At 42.8% G+C, this 12478-nt stretch overlaps 1 protein-coding gene and 1 long non-coding RNA gene across 4 annotated transcripts in view; one reads left to right on the plus strand and one right to left on the minus strand.

Moving 5' to 3' along the window:
* Window positions 1–12478, plus strand: part of LOC142310868 (uncharacterized) — a 193234-nt gene that overhangs the window by 131126 nt on the left and 49630 nt on the right. The window contains exon 4 of one of the 3 annotated variants that reach the window (XR_012754219.1): window positions 405–3632. The exons of the other annotated variants lie outside the window; for them this stretch is intronic. This is a non-coding gene — a long non-coding RNA (uncharacterized LOC142310868). Of the gene's footprint in view, window positions 1–404; window positions 3633–12478 lie in introns of those variants that run through there. 3 annotated transcript variants of the gene reach the window in all.
* HTRA1 (HtrA serine peptidase 1) overlaps window positions 1–12478 on the minus strand; it is a 41566-nt gene that overhangs the window by 3709 nt on the left and 25379 nt on the right. The window contains exons 6-7 of the mRNA XM_075348626.1: window positions 6568–6600; window positions 3309–3423 (exon numbers count right to left, since the gene is read on the minus strand). Of these exons, the coding sequence (XP_075204741.1) occupies window positions 3309–3423; window positions 6568–6600 (148 nt within the window). The remainder of the gene's footprint in view (window positions 1–3308; window positions 3424–6567; window positions 6601–12478) is intronic.

Genomic DNA, 12478 nt, shown 5'->3' on the forward strand with positions numbered 1-12478 from the left:
GTGTTTGTACTTTTTGTCTCTTGTTGTTATGTCATGTCTTAAATAGCTTTATTGTTGATAGATTGACCAAACGTCATGTGCGGATTCCATATATGTTTTTAACCTGCGCATTTTCAACATCAAATGCAAGTCTATATGGAAATATACACATAAAACTCAGCATTCCAAGAAAAATTGACATGTTGAGGATTAGTAACCTGTTACACAGGTCCGTTTACCACTGAGTAAAAAAAACCACAGTGGGCAGGAGATTTCTATACATCCCATCCACTTTACTGGAACTTTAAGACAGTTCCTTTTGAAGGCAGCAAAAATATGCAGCGGAAGAGGAAAAGTGGGGTTAATGCCATGCTGCCGCCAAATGAAGAGATTGTTGACTATTAATAATTTTCTTTATTTCATAGGTCTACGTATTTCAGGGCTCAAGTCCCCTTCTTCAGGACCAAAAGGAATCAACAATACATTACAGGGACTTGTCACAAGGTTTTATTGGGCATTAAAAAGGTTATTCCTGAAATTAAATGATCCTTACTGGTTAGTAATAACTTTAAGATTGTTGGGGTTCGACTCTTGGGACCTCCATCAATCCCAGGACTAGGGCTCCAAAGTGCCCTGTAGGAATGATGCACCATTGCTCCATTATATTCTCTACTGGAAGGATAAGGAATAGGTCAGCCGGGAATCCAAGGAATTGTACAAAAAAAGTAGACTTTGAAGAAGGTGATATTGCACCAACACGTGTAGTCCCTTTAAAACTGCCTATATGGTGTCAGTATAATATTGCCTGTTAAACTTTTTATATATGGAAATAAAAGTTATTTTTCGTACAATTCCTTGGATTCCAGCTGGATTATTCCTTATCCTTCCATATTATAAGTTTGTGTGGTTTCCTGCCAAGAGTCCACACCGGGATCCTGGATATACTGTGTACCTGGGAGGAGGATTCAGACAACCTCCAAAATGTTAAGCTGATCAAATATTTTTTCCATTTTCTACTGGATATGCAAAAAGACGAGCAGACCCAAAGTCAATGAATGGAGCGGTATTGTGCATACATAGCAAGCCAGTGCAATACCTACAGGGCATTTCTGAGTCCCATTCCCTGAATCAGTGGGGCTACAAACATTGAGACTCCCATGAATCACTCTTGTAAATAGGTGATAACTTTTATTGTTGGGAAGAACTCTTTAAGACACCAACCAATAAGGAGCACTGGCACTTTGCTGACCTCTATTGACCTTTGGCTCTCATCAGCACACAGACTCTAATATAAGTCGAATGAACCGGCCTGTGTTAGTGCGTTTTCGATTCGTCCTTGTGGCGTTCTAAAAAAAAAAAATCATTCACTGTCTGAACTGATCTATAGCTCAGAGTCAGCCAACGTGATCGTCAACTGAAGCCGCTGGTGACAAAACTACAAAAATCAATATAACCTAAAATCAGTCTGTAGTTCACCCAGCCGGAGAGTCATGAATGTGCACGACCTCTGGCAGCAGTGAATTCCAATTTTCCAACAGATGTAACAGAACTGAATGTGTCATCACACTATTGTGTTCTGTTTGCATTGTAATAATACGTTGGTTTACTATGAACCCTTGAAAGCCACCAATAATACAACTAGAGATGGATTCTTTGGTATGAAACAGATATAACAGATGAAAACTATCTCCATTCCAACTATGTGCTTCCCTGTTCCATCAAGATGTGCCGCTATACACAAAGAGATCTTCATGAACCCATGGGCGACTGGTACAGTCTGTAAGAACTGGACTGGCTGAACTGAGCCCTAATCTTAGCTCATCAAACATCTTTGGGAGGAATTGACCATTTGTGATCTCATCCAACATCAGTGTCTGACCTCACAAATGCTTTTTTGGATGAATAGGCAAAATTTTCACAGACACCTCCAAAATCTTGTAGACAGCCTTCCGAGAAGAGTGATGGTTGGTCTAGCGCCAAACATGAGTTGACCTACCATGGTTTTAGAATGTGATACCAAACAAGCTCACATAGATGTGTTGTCAAGTGTCTACATACATTTGGCAATATACTGTTGCCAAGAATGAAAAGCCCCAATTCTCTTATCTCGGCTGGAGAGCACTGTGAAATAACTGAACGAGCAGGTGGAAGGCATCATTCAGACATCTGTGCTTCATACACCTGTTTTATCTGTGTTTTTTCACTTTTTGATTGTCCATTTTGATCCTATTTTTGGATCAAACTGACCCATTCAAGTGACTGAGTCCATAATAAAAAAAAACACAAAACTTTTGCTGTTAAAGGAATAGGAACAACTGTGAATGGATTTATTTATTAATTCTGAATGTGAGAAAAACATGAAAATATGAACCAAAAATGGCTGAAAATTGGATTCAGCGCACTGATAAAAAATCCATTATATTTTCCCATGCACAAAAAACATAGATGTTTGAATGAATTCTACTCTTGTGTCTGTTATATAGGGAGTAAATCAACCAATTCTTATCCGTCCACCTACACCAAGTATTGGGAGCAGGCCACATGGTCACTATGGGGTCCGTGAGTCAGAGGGGCCCTCACCCCTCATCGAACAAAGTGAAGATGAAAGATGAAGCGGAGCTGGGTGCTGAGGGAAATATGTATATCAGAGCATGAGAAGCTGCATGCTGAGGGAAAGAAGTATAGCAGAGCATGGGAAGGTGCGTGCTGAGGATAAGATTTATATCAGAACATAGGAAATCTGGGTGCTGATAGAAGGAGGGATTTCAGATCATGGAACACATGGGTCCTGAAGGAAAGAGCCAAGTGTCAGCGTCACTATCCCGTCCCCTAAGTGTCAGCGTAATTATCCCATTCACTGAGTGTCAGTGTATGGTTGGGGGGGGCAGGTCCAAACTTTGCACCGGAGCCCATCAAACTATAGTTACACCACTGGTAGTTGGTGAAATTATGTAGCACTAGTGAGGGGCCCGATTTAAATTTTTGCTATGGACCCCTTTAACACTTCTGAATCCTCACAGCAATTTTTTTTTAGTAATGAGGTCAAACAACTATATCGATGTCCCGGACCACACACTCGAATCAAGTTGGTTAACCCCTAATAAGCAGCTGGTTTGGAACGTGTTCATGTGTGGGCCTTCACAACTTCACCATGTGTCATTACCTCCTCTTTCATCTAAAATACCATTTATTTTCTGTTTATTTTCCCTCAAACTTCAGCCTGTGAATGCGTAGGTTGGCCTCGACTACTGGTAGTTGTTATCAGTGGTAATAAATGGTGACTATTCATTGCATGTTTGCCCACGAAAGGACATAGGTTGCAAAATCACCTGCGGACTGTCTGCTGTGTGACTCGGCAAGAAACTTGCGGATTTTATCTGATGGAATAGCAAAGGAGATGCCAGCAGTAACCTTTAGAGTGTTTATCCCAATCACTTCACCGTCCTGTGGTGCAAAAAAGAAAACACTGGTTATAGGAGCGTGGTCCAACAGAAATACTATACTGCATGGCGGAAACAACATTTAGGTTTTGTAAGTGAAAATTGCAAGCCTTCAAGTTCTGGGAAACAAGCTATAAAGGGTTTGAGTGTTGAGTGTGGTTTTTCTTATGATGTTCACTTTGGGTTTATGAAGCGTTTTACTTTTTTGTTAAGATGTTGTATATTAATGTTTTAAGAAGAATTATAATTTGTATATATTTAGTACTAATCTATTAAACACAGCTACATTCAGAATGAGACCAAAAAAAGCCACCACAGCTTTTGACCAAGGCTGAGATTTTGCTCCATTATGAATGGAGATGGTATGTGATAAATATGTGATCTCTAGGGATCTGACCCCCAGGACCTTCACCATTGATGAGTATGAGGTTCTCAATGTCTTCTGTGTATGGAGCAGTGGTGAGCGACCACCAATCCAGTCTATAAGGAGTAGTGGTCTTAGGGTATGTGCGCACGTTGCTTTTTACCTGCTTTTTACCTGCTTTTTTGCTGCTTTTTCTTCTGCGCTGTTTAATGCCAAAATGGATGTGTTCTTCTATTCAAGCAAAGTCTATGGGAATTTGGGTTTCTTGTTCACACTATGTTGTTCAAAATGCTGCCTTTTTGTGGCAGAACTTTGGTCAAAAACTCAGCTTTGCAGTGCAAAACCCAAATGGCAAAAACAATTGACATGTTGCTTCTTTGAAAAGCTGAGTTTTTGACCAAAGTTCTGCCTCAAAAAGGCAGCATTTTGAACAACATAGTGTGAACAAGAAACCCAAATTCCCATAGACTTTGCTTGAATAGAAGAACACATCCATTTTGGCATTAAACAGCGCAGAAGAAAAAGCAGCAAAAAAGCAGGTAAAAAGCAGGTAAAAAGCAACGTGCGCACATACCCTTAGATGTTCAGTACTGCTCCATTCACACAGTACACTTTGGATTTAGGATTGTTAGACGTCTCAGTAGCCAAACCCTTAAATATTTTTCATCTATAGCGTGAATAGGTAATAAATGTTGTTTGTGAGGCAAGACATAAAACACTGGCACCAATTGACATCTAATATCAATATGACACACACAACATATTGACACATATATATAATTTAATTACTTATCACAGCATGCTTCTATAATGAAACACATTCAAGAAATATTTTTCCACCTAAATATTCTATGATCAACTGTGAATGGTATTTTTGAGAAGTTAACATGGAAAAAACTGCAGAAACTCAGCCACTGAGTGAAGACCACAAAGTGAAGTCAACGAGAGCTGAGGAGCATGAAAGTCACCAAGTCCAAACCTTCTTTTGAACTATGGGGCACTTTGCACACTACGACATCGCAGCTGCGATGTCGGTGAGGTCAAATCGAAAGTGACGCACATCCGGCGTCGCAGTCAATATCGTAGTGTGTAAATCCTTTTTGATACGATTAACGAGCGCAAAGACGTCCATATCGTATCATCGGTGTAGTGTCGGTCATTTCCATAATTTCGGAAGGACCGATGTTACGATGTTGTTCCTCGTTCGTGCGGCAGCACACATCGCTGTGTGTGAAGCCACAGGAGCGAGGAACATCACCTTACCTGCGTCCTGCAGCTCACGCCGGCTATGCGGAAGGACGGAGGTGGGTGGGATGTTATGTCCCGCTCATCTCCGCCCCTCCGCTTCTATTGGCCCCCTGCCATGTGACGTCGCTATGACACCGCACGACCCGCCCCCTTAATAAGAAGGCGGTTCGCCGGCCAGAGCGACGTCGCAGGGCAGGTAAGTGCATGTGAAGCTGCCGTAGCGATAATGTTCGCTACGGCAGCTATCACCATGATATCGCAGCTGCCACGGGGGGCGGGGACTATCGCGCTCGGCATCGCAAGCATCGGCTTGCTATGTCGTAGTGTGCAAAGTGCCCCTAAGCAAAAAAAAACCTGTTCCCCTGCCAGAAGTATCTTGGTTGAGCAGCTGTATGCAAGCCTTATATCACAAAGCATAACGTCAAGTGTCAGCTCGAGTGGTGTAAAGCGGCCAACACTGGCGTATGTGTGGTGTGGAGCAACGAATCACTCTTCTCTATTTGGCATCTGATGGACAATATTGGTTTGATGAAAGATTTGTGCCAATGGTATTGTTTTTCGGGGGTTGGCAGAGGCCCCTTAGGGACAGTGAAGTGACATCTTAATGCTTCAGCATACCAAGACATTTTGAACCTTTGCATTCTTTCAACTTTGTGTGAACACTTTGGGGAAGGCTCGGTTCTGTGTTCCATGACTGAGCCCAGTGCACAAAGTGATGTTCATAAAGACATGGTTGGGGAATTTGGTATGGAAGAATCTGATTGTCCGCACTGATTGTCCTCAACCTCAACTTCATCCAACACCTTTGGTATGAACTAGAAAGGAGAGTGTGACCCTGGCTTTCTCTTCCAACTTCACTATCTGAACCCCCAAATGTTCTTCTCAAGGAATGGGCATAAATTCCCACAGTCACTACATAATCTTGTAAAGTCTTCCATGACTTGTAGAGGCTTCTAACACTATATTAAAGCATGCCATAAAACCTCCAGTAGGTGTAATGTGTAGGGATAACAATAGTTTTGTCCATATATTATATGACATCCTTGGTGCCACTAGTACATTACAGTATCTGTAGACCACCAGGAAGAAACTCAGCACAATATGAATGAAAACAGGACATCTACAATAAGTGAAAATGCTGAAAGTTACTAGTAATCTTCTATTTTTGGAATTTATTTACTTTTTTGAGGGGTTTTCCCTTTAATAGTGTTTTTAGTTTTTTACATTTTAGCTTACCTAATGTATTCCTGTTTTCGATCACGTCTATGAGACTTTTTCCTTTCATTCAGATACTTAAAACTTCAATAAACCTAAAGTTATTTGTAGATCGTAAGCAAAGTCTGTAGAGGGTTAGTCAGCCACTAACACCACCACCCTGTGTTTGTCTTGCCAACCATACATATTTGAGCCATGTAGTAATGTGATGCCAATCCACAAAGCTCTTGCCAGGCTGTATCAGGTAACATGTTCTGACAACACCTTATGAACTCATATATATAACCAAAAACCAAGGGTGTAAAGGGCAGGGTCTCTTACCAAATTCACAAGAGGTCCTCCAGAGTTCCCATACTGAAAAAGAAAGCAAATGTATTGTTACTAATATATTCTTCTGAAGTTCTATTCTCAGGCTTCTTCTTTAGGCACGTTTTATTTTTTTTTTTTCATGTTATGGCACATTGAGTCAATAAAACATCAGTCCTCAAAATCTACGTAATAGTAGCAATGAATCCAGCTCACCATTTCTTCAGGGTAAGTTCACATTTCCGTTGTTTTGCTTCCGTCGCAATCCGTCACCTTGAGGAATTACGGTATCTTGCAAAATATTTAGCAGGAATCCGTTTTTTACCCTTAGACGTCTATTAGGTACGGATTGTGACTGATGGCCTTGCGTTGCATCCGCCACGTGACGGATCAGTCGCTTACTGACTAACCATCAGGCGACAGCAACGCTAAATGTAAAGTTTTTTGGTGTGGCAAAAAAACGGACTCCGCAGGTGTCCGTCGCCATCTGTCACAAGCTATAATGAATGTCTATGGTGCTGGATTCCACTGTAATCCGTGACACGACAGAATCCAGTGCTGGCTTCCATCATGCCCTACTGAGCATGCCCAGCATGTTTGGCACACCCATTAGGCTGTCCCAAACACAAACGGATCAGGACGGATCCGTCAAAAAACGGACGCACAACAGACGTAACTGACGCGACGGATCAGTTTTTTCACAGGATTCCTGTGAACGGAAACTGGTGAAATAAGGCTAAGTTCACACTTCAGTTGTTTTGCATCAGTCACAATCCGTCGCCTTGAGGAATTATGGTATCCTGCAAAATATTTTGCAGGAATAGTGTTTTTCCCCATAGGCTTCTATTAGTGACGGATTGTGACTGATGATGCTGCGCTGCATCCGCTGCGTCGCAGTCAGTTGTTTTTTAACTGACCGCCGGGCGGGAGCAACGCAGCATGTAACGTTTTTTGAGCAGCGAGATCCGTAGGATTTCGCTGCGCATGTGCTCTCTGGCTCCCCGCCCCCGTAACCAGGATAAACATCGGGTAACCAAGCAATGCGCTTTGGTTAGTTACCCGATATTTACAGTGGTTACGGGTGTAGGGAGCCCGCGCTAAGCTGGTATCTAAGATAAATATCGGGTAACCAAGCAAAAAGTGCTTTGCTTTTACCCGATATTTACCCTGGATACAGTGTGCAAGGAGGCCGACACTTCCCCACTCGGCTCCGCCCCCTCCCACACTCCGTATGTGTACACACACTCACACACACACAATCACTTGTCCCCAGCCCTGCAGTCCCCGCAGCACTGACGTCCTCAGCTCCACGGCCCCGCTCGGCTCCGCCCACTCGCGCTCCGCCCCCTCCCGCACTCTCCGCATGTACACACGCATGTAGACACACACACACACTCACTCACTCACCTGTCCCCAGCCATGCAGACCGCGGCACTGACGTCCTCAGCTCCGCCCCCCGAACTCCGCCCCCAGCACACAACGGAGTCCGACAAAGAAATTCTTTTCTTTGTCACCGTTGTCATCCGTTGTACAACGCATCAGTCACATGCGTCAAGCAACGCATGTGACTGATGCAAAACAACTGAAGTGTGAACTTAGCCTAACACATCCGTTGCGTCAGTTGACATCTAAAAAATGACGGATCCGTCGTTGCGTCACAACGACGGACCTGACGGAAGCAAAACAATGGAAGTGTGAACTTACCCTTATCCACTCTCTGTTCAGAGCCTGGTCAATGGCCCTGCCACGCACTGATAATTGAACAAGTAACACAGGAAAGTCCAACTCAAATGAACAATTAAGGGTGGAAACACACCAAAAACACGTTGATGAATACGCCATTATAGCTGTTTCCTTGTGGAAGTTTTGATGTTCCTTGTACTTGAAATTCTCAAAAAATAAAGAAAAAAATGTTCATTTGAGCTGGACTGTCCTATTTTATTTCCTCAAAATCTACACTGAACACAATCAAAGTTTTCTTTAGTTAACCAATCATCAAATTTCACTCAAAATTCTGGAAGATCAGGGTTGCAAAACCACCAGAGACTTGTGAGGTGACCTCATAGTTGGGTGGGAGCCATCGTCTGGTATTAGGTCACCTATGAGGGCATGTATCATAGTACTGTAAGCAGTGTTGTTCTTGCTCAAAAAAGTGATGGAAAATATAACAGAACCCTGATCCCAATGGAAAAAAATGGGTTTTCTGTTCGGATAAACCATATACAGAATTAGGCATAAAGTAATTTCTTTTTTAAAAAATAAAAGCTATAATGAAAGTGTGAAAAAAAGCCTTAGGCTATGTGCGCACTAGGCGGTTTTTACCGCGTTTTTGTATGTTTTTCGGGTGCGTTTTTGTTCAGAAAACTGCATGACTTTGCTTCACCAGCAAAGTCTATGAGTTTTCATTTTTGCTGTCTGCTCACAGCGTTTTTTTAGCTGCATTTTTGTGGTGCCCACACAAGCGCAGCATGTCAATTTTTCCTGCGTTTTTCACCCCTTGAGTTCAATGAGATGTTCAAAAACGCAAATAAAAACGCAAATTGCAAATAGCTGCGTTTCTATGATTAAAAACGCAGCTATAAATGCAAGGGGTGGGTAGTACAATCACCAGTACAGGAAGAGGATTCTTTGTGTTGGTAAACACAGAAGAGTGAATCCTCCCGGTACCGTCACCCATGGTTCCACCTCCCGTCCGGTGCCATGTCCGGACAGGAGGTGAAAGCAGATGCGAAATCAAAAGTGAACAATAGAAAAAAATATATATCATACTCACCTGTCTGCAGACTCCCGGGACACGTCCGATGGCTGCAAGACCTGCCAGTGATCATCTGATCGTATAAGTCTCGCGGTGAGGCCGGCTTTTTACCGCCCGGCTGGCTTAAACTATCAGCTGATTACCGCTGGGTCCTGCAGAGATCGGACGGGTTCTGCACAGAAGTGTGTATTTTTTTTTCTACTGATGCATCAGCTGATTGTATAAACGGCTTTTATACAATCAGGTGATGTATCATGTGATTCACATCTTTGAACCTGACACATAATGCTTTGTCTTTTTTCCAGCAAACCGATCAAATGATATTGGATCCGGATTGGACATCGCGAGACCCTTGACCAAGGATTACTGCGGAGGGGGGGGGAAGTTCTTTATTTCAATAAAGATGGAGTCACTAATTGTGTTGCGTTTTATTTCTAATAAAAATATTTTTCTCTGTGTGTTTTTTTAGAAACCCCCCAGCCTGTGTGACAGTGTCTGACAGCAAGCAATCACATGTGCTGTCTGCAGGTCTATCGTATAGTAATATAAATAAATAAATATATCAAATAAATAAAACAAATTGGCGTAGGTTCCCTCCGTATTATGATACCCAGCACAGATAATGCATATGGCCACAGGCTGCAGCCCCCAGCCGTGTGCTTATCTTGGCTCTGAATACCAATAGGAACCGCATGCGGCTTTTTTTTTTATTATTTAAATAAATAATTAATAAATAATTAAAAAAAAAACAGTGCGCAGTTCCCACCAATTTTGATATCCAGCCAAGATAAAACTCAACAACTTGGGGCTGGTTTTCTCAGGCTGGAGAGGCCCATGCTTATTGCATCCCCACAGCCTAAAAATAGCAGCCTGTAGCCAACCAGGATTGTCTCATCCATTAGATGCGACAATTCCAACACTTTACCCGGCTCTTCCTGGCTGCCCTGATGAAGTGGCAATCGGGGTGATAAGGGGTTAATCTCAGCTCACAGCTGGCACTAAGCCCTAGATTAGTAATCGGAGGCATCTATGAGACCCACCCCTTTACTAATCTGTAAGTAAAGTAAATAAACACCGAAAAAATCTTTATTTGAAATAAGAGACAGAAAACACCCTCTTTCATCCCTTTATTAACCTCCGAAACACCCTGCAGGTCTGACGTAATCTACACGAAGTCCCATGACGATTCCAGCTCTGCTACATATCTGAAGTCTCAGAGCGCGAACAAGCAACATGACCACCTGCTGTGGACTTCAGGCAGAGAATGAATGAGCAGCATGATCAGCAGTGTTGGTACTCAGGTTAGTTTTGGGCACAGTTGGAGGTTTCCTCTGTCCTCCATCTGTGACAGCAGGTAACCTGACCTCATGGCACTTTAGGCGACTTCAGTAAACTCAGGTTCACAGACCTGCATCTCCTGGCAAAAAAAAAATGTGGTTTTCTGCCAAGAGATGCAGATTTGGTGCTGAAAGTTTTACACCATATTCTTGCACCCAATCTACACCTCCTGGCAAAAAACACGTCACTACCGCATCATTTCGTATGCAGTTTTGATGCATTTTTTTGTTTTTGCCAGGAGGTGTATATTGGATGCATGAATATGGTATAAAAATGTCATCCCCAAATTTGCATCTCATGGCCCAAAAATGCAAAACTACTTTTTTTCTCCTAGAAGGTGCAAATTTGGTCCTGAAATCTGGTGCAGACATTTCGGCACCAAATTTACAGTTCCCGGCAGAAAACTGCACCGAAACAGTGTTTTGCATTTTTGGGCCAAGAGATGCAAATTTGGTGATTCAATTTCTCACACCATATTCATGCACCCAAACTACATCAATCTGGCAAAAAAAAACGCATCAAAACCGCATGCAGTAAGATTCGATAGTGATGCGTTTTTTTGCCAGAAGGTGTAGATTGGGTGCAGGAATATGGTGTAAACATTTCTGCAAAAAATATGTATGTCTTGGCAAAAAAAACATGGTTTTCTTCTAGGAGATACAGATCTCGCCTGAGTTGAGGTCACCTAAGGTCAGGTTACTTGCAGTAACAGGTGAAGGACCGTGGGAACCTCCAGCTGTGACTGCAACTTACCTGAGTGAGGTCCTCACTGATCACGTGGCTCATTCAGTCTCTGTCTGAAGTCCACAATGGTCAGTCATGTTCCATGATTGCACTCTGTGACTTCAGATGTTGCAGACCTGGAATAATCGTGAGACTGTGTCAGACCTACATTGGTGTTTTGGGGGTTAAGTGGTAAAAGAGGGTGGGTTTTTTTGTATTTTATTTCAAATAAAGGATTTTTTGGTGTTTGTATTTATTTACTTTCACTTACAGATTAGTAATGGGGGGCTTATAAACACTTCCCATTACTAATCTAGGGCTTAGTTCCAGCAGTGAGCTACGATTAACCCCTTATTACCCCGACTCCCACCGCACTGGGGCAATCAGGAAGAGCTGGGTAAAGTGCTAGGAATGTCGCCTCTAATGGATGCGACAACTTTGGTCATCTGCAAGCTGCTATTTTTAGGCTTGGGGGGCCCAATAAGGACAGGTCTCCCCAGCCTGAGAATAGTAGCCCCCAGCTGTTGCACTTTATCATGGCTGGGTATCAAAATTGGGGGGGGACTACACGCTATTTTTTTTTTTCAATTATTTTTTTCAATAATAAAAAAAAGCTGCATGCGGTTCCTCCTATTTTGATACACAGCCAAGATAAGCACACAGCTGGGGGCTGCAGCCTGTAGGCATAGGCGTTATCTGTGCTGGATATTATAATATGGGGGGACCCTATGCCAAATATTGTTTCTATTTATTTTTATACCAAGATAGATACACACTGTCTGTGATTAAAAGCAGTCAGCTGACATGCTGCTACTCAGAATGTGGGCGCGTTAGACTGCAACTAATTACAGACGCGGGTACTGTCAGTGGGCGGAGAAAGCAGTGCTTATGCATGAGCGATAATGCGTGGTCCTGAAGGTGAATGAGAGGCCATTGGATCAGTTACAGCTGCGCTGGAGACTCAGTAAGTACAGCCCACTTGCTCCTCTCCCCCTATCCCTTCTACCATCATTTTTAATCGCCGAATTCTGGTCCCCATAGACTTATATGGGGACTGGCATTTGGCCGGGTACCGTTTTTGTTTTTTTTTATTTGGTTGGAAATGCTGGT

Source organism: Anomaloglossus baeobatrachus, chromosome 5 (assembly GCF_048569485.1).
Source record: "Anomaloglossus baeobatrachus isolate aAnoBae1 chromosome 5, aAnoBae1.hap1, whole genome shotgun sequence".
Classification (NCBI taxonomy): domain Eukaryota; kingdom Metazoa; phylum Chordata; class Amphibia; order Anura; family Aromobatidae; genus Anomaloglossus; species Anomaloglossus baeobatrachus.